The sequence below is a fragment of the Quercus lobata genome, chromosome 7, assembly GCF_001633185.2.
Source record: "Quercus lobata isolate SW786 chromosome 7, ValleyOak3.0 Primary Assembly, whole genome shotgun sequence".
NCBI lineage: Eukaryota > Viridiplantae > Streptophyta > Magnoliopsida > Fagales > Fagaceae > Quercus > Quercus lobata.
The window spans coordinates 20131407-20147297 of record NC_044910.1 but is presented as its reverse complement, the minus strand read 5'-3'; the positions used below and the strand labels follow the sequence as shown (position 1 = coordinate 20147297).

At 35.2% G+C, this 15891-nt stretch overlaps 2 protein-coding genes across 2 annotated transcripts; both read right to left on the bottom strand.

Annotated features, from left to right (window-relative positions):
* Positions 1–3452: 3452 nt before the first annotated feature.
* Positions 3453–7281, bottom strand: LOC115952399 (NADPH-dependent aldehyde reductase-like protein, chloroplastic). Its single transcript, XM_031069571.1, has 2 exons — positions 6759–7281; positions 3453–3997 (listed from the first exon to the last, which is right to left on the bottom strand). The coding sequence occupies exons 1-2, from the start codon at positions 7208–7210 to the stop codon at positions 3589–3591; spliced, it is 861 nt and encodes a 286-aa protein (XP_030925431.1). The 5' UTR covers positions 7211–7281; the 3' UTR covers positions 3453–3588.
* Positions 7282–8435: 1154 nt separating this feature from the next.
* On the bottom strand, positions 8436–11596 carry LOC115951733. Its single transcript, XM_031068883.1, has 7 exons — positions 11459–11596; positions 10754–11378; positions 10431–10657; positions 10232–10370; positions 9707–10096; positions 9147–9532; positions 8436–8975 (listed from the first exon to the last, which is right to left on the bottom strand). Exons 1-7 carry the CDS (start codon positions 11594–11596, stop codon positions 8436–8438), a joined length of 2445 nt encoding a protein of 814 aa, XP_030924743.1.
* Positions 11597–15891: the final 4295 nt, after the last annotated feature.

Here is a 15891-nt window from a genome sequence, read left to right as displayed (position 1 = left end):
TAGCAAAACATGCCTTTGGCATTTCTGATTTATCTGTGTGGATCGAAGAGAATCCTTATTTTATTGAACAAGTTCTTCTCTATGATGTATTTGTTGCTTTCAATTCTTAGGGTCCGTTTAGGATCCTCTTATTTTGCTGAAACTGAATTTTTTTTTTTTTTGCTAAAAGTACTATAGATAAAGGTAAAAATTAGCTAAAATAGTATAATAAGACTTATAAATAGTATCAAAAAATGCAATGGAACTCATGAATTTAGCAAAAATAAGCTGAATAGTAGAATAAGTTAGCAAAATTTTTTTTGCCAAACATACACTTAGTGTGTGTTTGGATTGGGCGTTTTTCCCAATCCTTGCGTTATGCGTTTTGTCTATGGATTCATGGATACTATTCACGGACCCACAAAAGTCATCCAAACACAGATTTTAATATAAATTTGGGTCACACAACACTATTTACACATTTAAAAATTATTTTGTTACAGTGTTTTCAATAATAAGTTTTTAATTTTCAGCAAATAAGTGGTATCCAAACACACATTTAATAAAGCTTTATGCAGTATTCCCTAACAAAAATAAAAATAAAAATCCAAGCCCAACTTTTCCTCCATTTGTTTATATTTATTTATTTTTGAGAGTGTCCCTGGAATCCTGGATACCGTATAGCTGCCTAGCAAAAACAAAATCCAAATCCTTTTACCAAAAAAAAAATCCAAGTCCAACTTTTCCTCCATTTGTTTTTATTTATTTATTTTTGAGAGAGTTGGAGTTAGCTTCCTAGCAAAGCACGTCAGATACGTAGTCAATAGTAGTTATAGACTTCTAGCAAAAAATAAAAAATAAAATAGTAGTTATTCTGATGGTTGTATTTTCAACGCAAAGAACGTTTTGGAAACAACTTGTTTTTAGATACTAATTTAGTCGGTAGATCAACTGTCACAAATATTTCAAGAACCGGACAAAGTTAATATCTTAGATATATTGTAGTCAAACTAATGTCACGAAGAGTAATATTTGTAAGTGTCACCCAAAAAAAAAAACAAAAAAAAACGCAAATATATGAAGTATTACAATTTCTTCATATTAACAAAAAGAAAAAGAGAAAAACACAATAACATAACAGTGAGAATTGAAAATATTGAGAGTAATAAAGTGAAAGAGAATATGAAATGATAATAGAGAAGAGAAAGAGAGATAATATTAGCTATAATTGAAAGTTGAGTTGCTAAGAGCATTCTCATTAGGTCTCTCAAAAAAATGTCATTTTGACACACCAAAAATCCACTTTATCATTTTAACACATCATTTTACAACATACCATTTATCAAATGTTCTATACTTCAATTCTATACATTAAAATAATATTTACTACACATTAAAATAATATATTACCTCCTCCTCCCTATCCCTATCACTATCATCATCATCATCACCAACCACCACCGCCAAAAAAAAAAAAAAAAAAAAAACCACAAACATAACCCCACGCACACACAAACCCTCCAAAAAAAAAAAAAACATCGACTGGCACAAACCCTCAGAAAAAAAAAAAAAACACAACCAGAGATCCCCCCCCCATCCAAACCCCAATTAAACAAACCACATCCCAAATCCACCAAATCAATTATAAAATTAATTACAATTTACACTAAAATCATAAATTGAATCGGCACAAACCCTTTTTTTTTTTTTCTCTCCTCCTTCAGTGTTTGTTACCTGAGCAACAATCAGATCAGGACAATCGTCTCCGTCGCCGTCGCTAATGGAAGTTTTCACATCCGGCCACCGTGTCCTTCACATTGGAGTTCCTCTTCGTCGCAAAGTGGGTCAATGATCAGTGGCGAGCCTGGGCAGTCTCTGTCTCTAGGCGTGGTGAGATCGGCGTCGCAAGACGGCGCGGCGAGAATGCCAGACAAAGAGAGAGAGAGAGAGAGATGGGTTGCAGATGGAGAGACGGAGAGAGACAAATGATGGAGAGGAGAGAGAAAAAACGAATTAAATAAAGTCAAGCAGTGTATGGCATTTTTATCCGTACCGTCTCATATTTGAGACGGTACTGTAGACATGTTCCAAATTTTTTGAGATTTAGAACGGCTGATGAGGGCTTGTTTTTGTGTTTGGTGTGTCAAATATGCCAAATATTTGGCATTTGGCACACCTGATGGGAGTGCTCTAAGGGAGCAAAATTGTTGCGACTACAAAGTCAAAGAAAGTATATCTGCTGTTACCATCAAGGAGAACTCACAAACATAGTATTTCTATTGGTACCATATTTTTTTAAGGAAAAACAAAATTATGGATTATTTTTATTGAATGTGTGAACCAGTTACACATTTGAATGATTATGGATTTTTATATTTTTGTTTTTGAATAGGCTTTTTGTTGAATAATTTGTTCACTTCTTGTTGTTTGATCAAATCTTGTTTTTGTTTGGGTTATTTTTGTTTTATTTGGACTAATGTTTATCGATGTTATTTAAGCTTTTTTTTTAGGGGTTAAGGATTATATTTAGGTGGCTAGAATTATTTTTGAAGTAATGCTACATCCACAACATTTTTATAATAAATCTTGTGCAAAAAAAAATTATTGATAGATAAAAAAGTAATGTATGTATTGAGTCCAAATTATATAGACACATCACACACATACATACACTTTAAAACACCCTTACTCTAGACAATTGGTTGAATGAACCTAGATCTGTTGCTTCCTCAATCAAATCAACTCAGCATCAACCCAAATTAGCTTCTTCTTTTGCCAAATCAACCCAACCCAACCCAACCTCAATCTAGAATTGTTGATTTGTTAATATGGGTAATGAGTCAATAAATCCGTTTGCATTAAGTTAATCACTTCGTGATGCACAAATCAACATAAGGACAACGCTAATACATGATTATTTAGTTTTTTTAATGATATTGTTCTAAACTTTGCTCTTAAATTTTTTGATCAAGGTATTTATTTGTGATTGCCGGAATATCTTTGGTTGTTTTGTGACAAGAATTTGTGCATCTTCTTTTTTTTCTTTTTCTTTTTATATGAAAGACAGTTTTATTGCAGCAAAAGAAAGAACTAAGAAGCAACGTTCCCTACAATAACTTCGGCTAAACACAATGAGGCAGATGCTTCATCAAAAAAACCAGATACTGAGTTCTTATGAGCCTCTCTAGTCAAAACATGAGCAGCCTTTTTACAATCACGATTGACCAACTAACATCTAATAAACTGAAATGCACTGCAAGAGTTTAGACTTTATCTGCAAAATTAAGCCGTCTCCAGGGTATACGGCTGCTTGAGAGCTTTGATTACATCAATGCAATTTTTGGAATCACTTTCCACTTCAACATTGTGTATATTCAATTGGCTTGCCAAAATTATTAGCCAGTGAATTGTGTATCATCTAGAAGTAATTCCAAAATGGTATAGTAAAAGCAAAATGAAATACACAAAACCCATAAAGAGATATGTAATGATAATTACAATCTGGCATTAGACACATGTCACCATCTCAACGGGTCCAATACCACTGGATATTGGACCCAAACCACCCCCTTAAGAACATAGCTTAAAATTGCAGCTAAATATTTTATGTTAAACATAGCCACCATTAACACGAATAACTTGGCCATTAACCCACTCACTGGCATCAGTAGCCAAAAACCCGACAAGAGGTGCCACTTCCTCAGTCTCACCGAGCCTACCGAATGGGCTTTCCTCAATAACCCTCTTCACATATTCCTCAGACTTCCCAGTAAAAAAGAGCTCAGTGGCAATTGGCCCTGGCGCCACACAATTGGCAGTAATTCTAGTCCCTTTGAGCTCCTTTGCTAGTATCTTGGTCATGGTCTCCACTGCAGCCTTTGATGCTGTGTATGCCGCGGCTCCTGGCTTTAATGCACCCACCAAAGATGTTGATAATAGTATAATTCGACCCCCACCACCACGTTTGACACGGTTTGCTGCTTCTTTACAGCATAAGAATGCCCTTCTAGCATTGACGCTACAAGAATCGCATTCGCATGCAGACTTTATAAGGTTTAAAAATAATAATAATTAGTCGGAAACCCGTGCAACGCACGGGAACTTACCTATTTATAATAGACTAAAATAATTTTATAAAATTTTAAATTGATTATGAAACTATACTATTGCGTGAATTGCTCCTATCTTTTTGAGTTATAATTTGATGAATAAGCCAAATTTAGATATTGAAACAAAAATAACTAAAAAGTTTTGATGTTAAAACGTTCGAAAGGGGAAAAAAAATCAGAAAATTTACTGGCACTGCCTAGAAATTATTGAAACAAAAAAATATATATATGACTACTAAATAGAGAAATATAAGAGCAAGATAGGTTACCTTCAAGAGAATAATCCATAGTTATAACAGTTGAAATTTGCTAAACTGTTTCAAATATTGCAAAAAATTTAACCCAAAAATTTAGATGGTCAAACTTTCAAAAGAAAATAAAATTAAAAATCAAAACATTCAGAACCTACAAATTATAAAAATAAAAAAATAAAAAAAAAAGTCATTATTGCGAGACAATTTCAGTAAGGATGGAAAGCATTGTTTTTTTTAATCCAATTCTTCCTAATTGATGAAAAATTTGGTTCAAACATTGTCGAACACTTTGAAGGTGCAAATAATATAGGCTTCCAACATAATCTTTAATTAATAAACAAAGAAGCATGACACCATAAAAGAAGACATAAGATAACATATAGTATATATACCTTACTCCACAACTGTGAAAAAATATCCACACAAAAGGAATTGAAAACTTGTACGTACGTCTCCATAAGGTAAAGCTTAAGGTTATATAATCTAAAATAATATAAAATATAGCATCTTTGAACCACACAAAAAGTTAGCAAACTTACTACAATACTTGTAGTTATACTATATATTGTAAAGTACTACTCCATACAAAACAAAAGCAAAAAAAACTAATTCACAAAAAAGAGAAAAAGCAATAGCAAGCGTACCAAAGAAATTGAAACTTAGGGTTTTCTCTCTTAGTTCTCTCTTAGTGGAGACGGACAGAGGAGATTGCTTTAGGGTTTTCAAAGATTTTGTCTTTTATATATATATATATATATATATATATATAAAAAGAGACTCCTGTTAGGACTCTCTCACTATTTAGTTTTAAAAATTAAAATTTTTTTAAATTAAAATGATGATGTGAAAAATTGTGGGAGTTTCAAAGGTTTCGGTTTTATATATATAATAATAATAATATATATAGATAATAAAAATCAATAGCACTTGCGTTTTAATTGAATCCCATTTATTTGATAGGCATTTGTGTGGGTTTGAATCAATACAAAAATTAGTGGGCTACAGTGTATACATCCATGATTTAGTTACATAATTTGCATCCGTAATCAATTCATTTATTCTACACGTATGATTTCAATAAAAATAATGTTAGGAACACAAATTTTCTTCACGAGTTTTAATATGATCCATTGTGATTAAACTTTAGAACAAAGCACTTTCTTGAATTAACACTAACATTATTTTATTTTACATCAATCACGGTAAGTTTTCTTAAAAATATGAAAACTATTGTGTTTCTAGATTTGTTAAGGATCTATAGTCGACACAATATAGTGTATTGCCTATTTTCATTGAATTTTATTCTACCAATTAGATCCAGGTTGCGCACAACTTAATTAAAAAAAATGTATATATGAATTTAAAAAGAAAAAGATGGTGTTAATGTCATCAAAAATAAATAACACAAGTAGTTTTTTAGGTACCCACTAACTTATGCCTAAAGTTTGATATCCAATTGTAGTCTTCGTGCCATCTTGCATAACATTATGTATAAGTAAATACAAAAGATGCTACTGATTCAGGGATACATATACACAACGACAGAATCAAGATTTTAAGTTAGCAGGGCCGGAGTATAAAGGGAAAAAAAAAAATCAGATAAGCATCCATGTAGTATTAAAAAATTATAAATACTCAAAATCTTTGTTTTTAAATACATTAAGATACAATCATTTACCAACAAAGACAAAAACAAAAACAAAATAATGTTTTTTTTTTAATACTAGGCTCGTTAGGATCTTTTTATTTTTTTGGGCGGTGCAAAAAATTTTAACTTTTAACATTTCAAAAATGTATTTTATCTATTTTACTACCCCACTCTACAATACATTCAATATCAAATGTTTTATTTTTTTTTTTATCACTTCATTTAAAATAGTATAAACAACTCATTAAAATAATAAAGGCAGAAAAAGAATTTGAGTTTTTTAATTAAAGGAAGAGACATAATCTTAATAAAATATTATATTTTACTTTTAACAACTTGCTACAGTTAACTAGTATAAATATCAGTTTATTGTAGTTGTAAAAAATTTAGTTTTAACTTCTCCAATAACACATGATTTTTTTGATTCTTTGGTGATAAAATAATTTTTTTTTTATTAGAATATAATCACTATTGTGAATGTTTTTATTATTTTTGTTAAATTTTTGAATTAGATAGTTACTATTTGAACGAGGCTAGCTAAACTTATAGAAGAGAATGGACCCAAGATTTTAGAATAAGAGCCCAACTACACATACATAATAACTAATATATATATATATATATATATTTTTTTTTTCATATGAATAATTTTCACTAAAATTGTAGTTATCTTAATTTAAAAAGACAAATCCTTAACACTACTAATAAGAAAAACAAGTACTTCTCAAAAAAAACAAAAAAAAAAAAACAAATAGTTGAAAAGAATACCTGAAGATATTATCAAAATCCTCGAGAGAAGTGTTAGCAATAGTTGGGTACTTAGAATCATTGATTCCAGCAGAATTGACCAGGATATAAACAGGGGAGTTGAATGCCTCCTCGGCTTTGTTGAAGAGGGACTTGACCTGGGTTGGGTCGGACACGTCGGCACGGACCGTAATGGCTCGTGGGGTGTTGTTGTTGTTGAGAGAAGAGGATAATGAGTTGTTGATCTGGGAGGCTACGAGTTCAGCTTCATGGGTTGAGTTGGAGGAGGTGTGGTTGATAACAAGTTTAGCGCCGAGAGAGCCCAAGTGGAGTGCGATGGCTTGCCCAATTCCGCGGGCGGACCCAGTCACGATGGCTACTCTGTCTTGGAGTGGTTGTGGCTGAGGGAGAGAAGGAGAAGGCCTTTGGATTTGGATTTGATTGCCAACGCTGGTTTCTGATTCTGAAGCCATGAGGTCGTTGAGAGTTTGGAGATGCTATGCAAATGCTATTCGCTTAAACAGAGAATATGTGTGGGAGAATAAACGTGTAACAAACGAGACTTATATTTTAACAATATTTTTATAACAAATTCACAATAACATATTGCATTAGTTGTTACACGTGAATAAAAAAAAAAAATTAAATAATAAATTCAAATTAGCACTAATGACTTCTTATAACTATAATTTTTTTTTCCTTTTTTGAGAAAAAGGTAAGCGAGGATTTTATTAATGAATCAACTACAAAGAAACAACCAAAAACTTAGGACAGATCTGACTGAAAAACATAAGCAACCTCCTCAGGTAGAGCTTCTACCTAGATCTTAGTATCGGCAGATAAAACTGCTTTTTTAGCTAAACTATGAGCTAATCTATTCCCTTCCTGCCTAACATGTTGAAACATACACCCTCTCAACATCTGACCCAAACACTTAGTAGTCTCATCAATGATATGACCAAACAACAAATTACAAGGGCCTACTCGCTGCAAACCCTTAATAACTTGAAAGCAGTCACCTTCAACTATGATATTAAACAAGCTCAAATCCCTTGCAAAATTCACTGCCCTCCGAGCTGCCAAAGCCTCCGTCATCTCAACCGACTGGACCTGACCCAAATTCTGACATAATGTCGCAATGACTTGCCCAGAAAAATCTCGGTAAACAACACCAATCGCAGCTACACCTGAATCTTTCGAAAAAGCAGCATTAAAGTTGGCTTTGTATCATTCTTCAAGCGGAGGAGACTAACACACCCTAGGATGAGGATTTGGCACACAACACACCTCAGAATGCACGTCCCAATACTCTACCACCAGCTCCCTTACTCTGTCACCTAGTTCATGCAACGGCCAAACATGTTGATGTTCCTGCAACTGATTTCAACGTTGCCATAAACACCAAGCCACTGTGGCAAATAAAGCTATTCGGAAACTCAACCCCCCACTAAACAACTCCTCCAATAGCTCAAAGAAAGTTCGGAACTTCTTCAAAACTAATGAATGAAACTCCCGGATTGACATCCATACCGAGCGCGCTTGATCACAAAGCCAAAGGCTGTGCAAAGTCATCTCTATGTGGTCACCACAACCATCACACACCTGATTAATAGGGAGGTGTCGTGCTTGTAAGTTCTGCTTTGTGGGCAATGAGTCCTTTGCAGCATGCCAAATGAAATGCCGGATCTTATTAGGAGTTCAAATCTTCCATATCTGCTTCCAAACCACACCATTATTGTCATGAGATGATGAGCTCAACATGAGAAGAGCTTCAGCAGAGCCAAGCATACAGTAAGCACTCCTAACACTATAGTCACCATCATTAGTCAGAGGCCAAATCAGAGTATCTTCAACCCCCTCCTTACAAACTTGAATCTGTCGCACCATATCTGCCTCCCATGGAAGAAAACAACTCTCCAAGTGACTCGAGTCCCAAATTCTTGTGTCAGGGAGGAACAAATCACAAACCCGTTGAACTAAGGAACTAGCTTTTGGAGATATGATCTTAATGTGGTTCAAATTAGGTAGCCACCTATGTTGCCATACATCAATCAATTGCCCATTACCAACCCTCCAAATTGCCCCTTTCTCAATAACACCCCGAGCTTGTAAAATACTTCGCCAAGCATAGGAACATCTAGGATGAACTAGAGCCTCAAGAATATTACCATTCGGAAAGTACTTTGCACTAAACACTTTAAAAAGAAGGGAGTCACGATGATGAATAAGACGCCACACCTATTTAGCCAACAAAGCATTATTAAACTTTTGGAAATCTCGAAACCCCATACCTCCAATTCATTTTGAAGAGCATAATGAACTCCATTTAACCCAATGAATTTTCTTCGCATCACCATTACCCCACCAAAACTTTCGAATCATGGCTTCAATATCCTTGCAAAGACTCACCAGAAGCTTGAACACACTCATCGAGTAGACTAAAATAGATTGGACCACTGCCTTAATCATAACCTCCCGCCCTGCTTGAGACAACAACTTTTCCTTCCAACCTTGCATACAACCCCATATCCTTTCCTTTATTTGAGTAAAACATGCCGTCCTATTTCTTCCAACAAAAGAAGGTAAGCCCAAATATTTCTCATAATGTCTAATAGCCAGGACATTAAGGGCCACTTTTATAGCTTCCTGGGTTCCTTTATCTGTGTTTCTACTAAAGTAAAGAGTGGTTTTCTCCTTATTAATCACTTGACCCGAAGCTACCTCATAATAAGCCAGTAGCTCTTGAATTTTATTGTACTCTTCTAAAGTAGACCTGAAAAAGATTAAGCAATCATCTGCAAAAAATAGATGAGTTAATTTAGGCCCAGATCTACAAATTGAGAAGCCGTGCATATCTCCTTTTGTTGCAGCATTCCGTAAAAGAGCATTCAACCCCTTAGCACAAAAAAGGAACAAATAAGGGGAAAGGGGATCTCCCTATCTTAGACCTCTAGAAAGGACTATCATACCCTTTGGCTCACCATTCACGAGAATAGAATATGATACAGTGGTAACACACTCCATAATCAAAGTCACCCAAGTGAGCGGGAATCCCATCTTGATAAGAATTTTTTCCAGAAACACCCATTTCACCCAGTCATAAGCCTTGCTCATATCTAATTTCATAGCCATAAAACCTTTCTTCCATGTACAACTATTCTTCATATGATACAAAGATTCAAATGCAATTAAAATATTATCAGTGATCAATCTATCAGCAATGAAGGCACTTTGGGTCTCAGAAATAATGGAATTAAGCAAAGGCTTAAGGCGATTGGCAATCACTTTACTAATGATCTTATAAATCACATTGCACAAACTTATGGGTCTAAAATCTGAAACCCTTTCAGGATTTTGGACTTTAGGAATCAGAATAATAAAGGTATGGTTTATAGACCTAAGAATAGACCTCGAGTTTAAACAAGATAAAACAGTTTGAGCAACATCCATACCTATATCAGTCCAATAAGTTTGATAAAATAAGGGCGGCATACCATCCGGACCAGGGGCTTTAAGGGGAGCCATTTCCTTAATTGCCAATCCCACCTCCTCACTACTAAAAGGCCTCTCCAAATCAGCTCTCATAGTCTCGATTACCATAGCTTCAACCCCATCAAAAACCTTGTCAAAATCCTATGGATTGGAAGAAGTAAAGAGATGAGTATAAAAATCATTAAGGAGAGCCAAAAATACTTCCTCATTTTCCTGCCAAACTCCATTCCCATCACGCAAACCCTTAATAAAATTCTTCCTCTTCCTTTGAGTAGCGATACCATGAAAGAACTTTGTATTTTGATCACCATGCTTCAACCATTGAATCCTGGACCGTTGTTGCCACATCTTCTCCTCTTTATCATATAAAGTATTCAATTCCTTCTTTAACCGCACAACATCCTCATGCTCCCTAGTTCTAACCGAAACTTCTTCAGCATGCCACAGTTGGTCCTTTGCATGCTTAATCTACTGTTTCACATTGCCAAAGTGATCCCGACTCCAGGACTTCAGTCAGTTCTTACACCTCCTCAGTTTTGCAGTAGCAACGAACATGGGAGTACCATTAGGAGCACAATCCCAAGCCCTTTTCACCACCTCTTTACACTCAAGATCTGAAATCCACATTGCTTCAAATCGAAAGGGCTTCCTACGCTTTTGGAACTCACTATTACCATCCAAGGACAGAAGAATTGGCCTATGATCTGATGTAAAGCAATTTAGATGCTTTACCTTACCTGTAGGAAACCGGGTCAACCACTCATAATTTGCAACTCCCCTATCCAATCTCTCCCATATCCACTCCCCCCTTCGCCTACCATGCCAAGTGAATTCCAATCCATAAAACCCTAAGTCAACAAACCCACAATGGTCCAATGCATCACGAAAATTTTGCATCAAAGAATAAGCCCGAGGTACCCCTCCTTTCTTCTCGTGCACTTCAAGCAACTCAGTAAAATCTCCCAAACAACACCATGGAAGCTGCGGTTTAGAACTAAGCATTCGTAACATATTCCAACCCTCACTTCGCCGACCTGTATCAGGCTCTCCATAGAACCCAGTAAATCTCCATGCATTCACCGAACCACCATGCACAATAGAATCTATGTGGTAATTCAAAAAACTATCCACCCATACATCAATCCCTGCCTTCCACAAAAGAGCTAAACCACCACCCCTATCATTAACAGGTATCGTAAAGTAACCATCAAACTAAATCCATCTCTTACCCATTTCATATGCTCATTAGATGACCATGTTTCTGATAAAAACACAATCATGGGATCTTGTGCTTGCACAATATCGACAAGCTCTTGAACTGCACGCCGGTTCCCAAGCTCCCTGCAGTTCCAAGCTAAGATTTTCATGGCTGTCGGCGGGGTTGAGCATCAACCTCCACCGTTTGATTTTGGAAAACAATAGCCTGTTTCTTTCAACTAACATTCATAAGTTCCTATTCCTCACTTAAATCCTCCCTTGTGCACTTCAAAGACCATAGCTCCAATCTTTGTGTAGAAGAGACACTATCTGGTACAGATTGGATAGGAAAATTCTTCACCAACCTTGCTGACATCCGATCTCCCACACCACTAACCATACGATCCTGAGCACCCTTCCCATTTTCCTTCCCACCATCAAAAAGTCCTAACTCCACATCTATATCATCCAACTGAGCTTGAAATTTCTGACTAGTGGAGCCTCTTTGCTGACCTGGATCTATGCTTAAGTGTGAACCATTCACCACAGGAGTTCCATCATCTTCCACTACCACTGGTGCTACAACCTAAACATGCAAAACATCAAAGTTAGCAACCCGGCCCTCAAATTCAGCACTTTGGTGATGGTCACTATCACCATTGTTTTGTGTAACATTCAACTGATTCCTCTCTCCACCATCACTCCAATTCGGATTTGGAACAGCCCCATTATCCTCAGTCACCTCCTCCTCATACCCTACAACACGAACCACCATTTTCTTAGCCAGATTCGGGGTTGTCGCTCGCAGCCATGAACCAAATTGTTTGTCAATATTAATGTTGTAGGAAACGGCGCCATGGCCTTGGCTGCGTCACTGCGTGCACCATGTCCTAGGCAACATGCACTCAAGTTGTAAGAAACAAATCTCTTTTTTACTTTTATTTATTTCTTATTAAGAAATGAAAAAAGAAAAATATCATTTTTTAATCATAAAGGAAAAATATCTTTTCTTATTTAAGTCCAACTATCAAATTACCAAAAACAAAATTCAAATTCTTTATTTCCCACTCCCTTGTGTGTTTGTTTCTCAAAAAAAAAAAAATCCAAAGCAAAAAACAAATCCAAGCCCAACTTTTCCTCCATTTGTTTATATTTACTAGTTTGGATGGTACATGCAAGTCACATCCTACTTTTTGAGTGAGAAAATTAATATAGAACTTCTATTTGAATAAGTATGAAATCAAGTGCTTAAATTTAGAATAACTATTTAACATATGAATATCTATTTGCTATGACAATTTCTTAGAATTGATTTCCTAAAAGTAATATTCACTCATTAAAAACTTTTAAGAATGATGATGAATATTATCATCTTCCAACAATAAGCAATTGAGTTTAGCTAAGACATTATCACAATATTTAAAATTTCACAATTAATGATGACATATGCTACAATTGAAGGTCTTCAACAAATACCTGCAATTATTCATAACTAGTAAGTTGCCCGTGCAATGCACAAATAATATTGTAATATTTTATGTAAAACATTTTTGGAGAATGTTGTACATATATTATAGCATTTTTGTTATAAAACTTTGTTAATAATGAGTCCATCATAGAAGCAAAAATTATAAATTGCACACACATGTCTATTATAATTATTTTGTTTAAGTAATGAGCAATTAAAAAAAAAAAAAAAACTTTGGAGTAATATTTGTGGGTTCCTTTTTTAGAAAGTACCCAAGTCCATTGATGACAAAGGATCCTGGGCCTCTAAGGATGGATGATTGGACTAGATCCGGTTCTCCACAGCCTATTGGGGTCATTATATAAACCGGTTTGTGTGCAAGTCACATAAAGCTCCTCAAGGCAAAAATGCAATTTCCTCCTAAGCAATAAAATACCATTATATGTGTTTTAGTGTCATAAAGTGACCCTTTACTCTTACGAAATAAGTAAATAATTATTCATAATATTCACAATGAGAAGGAGATTGAAATAGAATATTTAAGACTTATCTTTTATTGTGTGAACATTTAAAAGAATTCCTTCACTTGGTTCCCCGAGCGTGATGTTGTGGTACCTCGAATGTGATGTTGTTGCTCCCAGGGGTACTAGGTCTGTAATCCATGGAACCCAGAATCTCTAGTTCCTTGAACTATAGGATCTTTCTCCAAGCTTATTATGCAATGGAGCTTTGTCCTTTCTCTTTACCTCTATAGGTCCTGCATAAGAACAACTATACAATACACATATCTTCAAATAATTGTTAGTTCCTTAGATTAGGATATACATTCTAATATAGACATAAATGTAAATGAATTTAATAAGAATGAGTTAGCCACGAGAATCCTAGCCCCAATTCTCACAGATTTAGTGCTTTTGCACAAGACTCGTGGGATTTAGAACTCAAGTCCAAGTAGCTTTACTTGGGCATTGCCTTCCAAGAGAGTCAGGTGAGGAGGATTTTGTGGGAGAGAGTGATATCTGATGTGTGCATGTTTTGGCATATGTTTCTTTGGAGGCTAAGTGATATCTTGAATGATCTCAAGGATATGGGACGAATTTCTCCTCATTGGCTCTCTTATTTTGTTCATTTTCTCTCCCCTCTCCCTTGCTGTGCTCTTAAAACTTTAAGAATTATCCTTTTGAACCTCTTAACTCTCTCCTTTTTCCTCTATCTGAATCCCCATTTTTCTCACCCCCTTCTGTTATGCCTTAGTGTTCCTTTTATAGTGGACATGGTCTAGTACCCCAGGCGAGGACGTCCTTGGTTTGTTGGGTAAAACCATGTCCTCTGGAACCTAAAAAAGTGCATTGGGTAGATGTTTAGCTTAACTAGGCAATTATAACTCAAAAGGGGCATTCGGCTTTAGCTACAAATGGAAGACTCCTTCTTGGAAAGTCAAAGGAATGTGTGGGCTGCTCAATGAAATGGATGGTAGCTTTGATTGAAAAGAGCATCCACATTAGTGGAGCCATAATTTATCTATTTGGCTCCATCAAAAGCTACTTTATTTATTTTACCTTCTCACTTTATAAAACACTTAACATTAGTGGTTTATTTTAGCTTTCAACATAATAAAATAGCATAAACAACACTTTAAAATAATATATCCACTACAATAAAATAATATATCTATTACAATGAACAACAATCACAATCACCACCACCAGTTAACCACCACTTCACACAACCCACTACTACCACCAATCAACCACCACTTCACATAGCTCACCCCCAAAATCAGCCCACAACTACCCAAGAAAATCAACCCACAACTACAAAAATAAAACCCACAACAACCCACACCCACGGCATGACTTGAAATCGATGACCTAGCACACCCACGGCATAACCATGACACTAATGACCCAACACACAAACCTCATGGCATGACCCACAAAACATGAAATTGTGACCCACCATGGCAAGACCCACAAACACCATGGCACAAACCCACACCCGTGGCATAACTCAAAACCAATGACCCACCATACCCACGGCATGACCATGACGCCGATGACCCACCATACCCACACCCATGGCATGACCCACCACACCTACACCCACACAACAAAAGAAGAGACCCTCACACAGCAGAGAAAAAAATTGAGAAGAAAGAGAGAAAAAATTTGAGAAGAAAAAGAAAAGAATTTGAGTGAAAAAATTGAGAAGAAAGAGAGAAAATTTTGAAACGCCCAACAACTTCCAGTTCCACTGGGACTTGACCACCAAAAAGAAAAGAGCAAGAAAATGAGATAGCAGAGACAGAGAGAGGGGCGTAGAATAAAGAGAAGAAAAAAGAAAAAAAATTAAAATATTATAGAGCAGCATAAAATAATTTCTTTTTAATTTTTTATTATTACCTTTAAGCTATAGTGCATAGCCAAAGATTTTTGGTTGTGCACTGTAGCTGTGGAGCCAAAATTATTTGGCTTTGGCTCCACCAATATAGCCATATATTTGTATTTGGTGGTGTTAAAAATAGCAATATAGCTTTTTAGCTCCACTAATACTAATGCTCTTATTGACTTATATTATACATTTGAGATTTGACTATAGACTAGTCATGACTTATGACTCATTATTCTGATGATTGTATTTTTAATGCAAGGAGCGTTTTGGAAACTTTTTTTTTTTTTACATACTAATTTTTTTTACAAGATAGAAATTATATTCTAACCTAATCTAAGTATATATGTGTGTGAAACTCCCTCCTGAAAACTTGAACCCCAGCTTTTACCCCTACACCTCACAAATACTTATAATTTAGTCAGTAGATCAATTGTCACAAAAATTTCAAGAGACAAGAAAAAGTTAATATCTTAGATTGTAATCAAATTAATGTCATGAAGAGCAATATTTTTAAGCATCACAACAGTGGCCACTCTAGGAATTATTATTATTATTTTTTTTTTTTTTGTCATCACTAAGGAATTTAAATTATATAAAATCTAATAA

Excerpts from the sequence above, each read along its gene's own strand:
- LOC115952399 (XM_031069571.1), bottom strand. The coding sequence starts at position 7,210 with ATGGCTTCAGAATCAGAAACCAGCGTTGGCAATCAAATCCAAATCCAA. Across the intron at positions 3,998-6,758 it reads GATTTTGATAATATCTTCAG|CGTCAATGCTAGAAGGGCAT; the intron begins GTATTCTTTTCA and ends CGATTCTTGTAG.
- LOC115951733 (XM_031068883.1), bottom strand. The coding sequence starts at position 11,596 with ATGAAAATCTTAGCTTGGAACTGCAGGGAGCTTGGGAACCGGCGTGCA. Across the intron at positions 10,658-10,753 it reads TACTGCAAAACTGAGGAGGT|TTTCGGTTAGAACTAGGGAG; the intron begins GTAAGAACTGAC and ends ATGCTGAAGAAG. Across the intron at positions 9,533-9,706 it reads CGTGAATGGTGAGCCAAAGG|ATGATTGCTTAATCTTTTTC; the intron begins GTATGATAGTCC and ends TATTTTTTGCAG.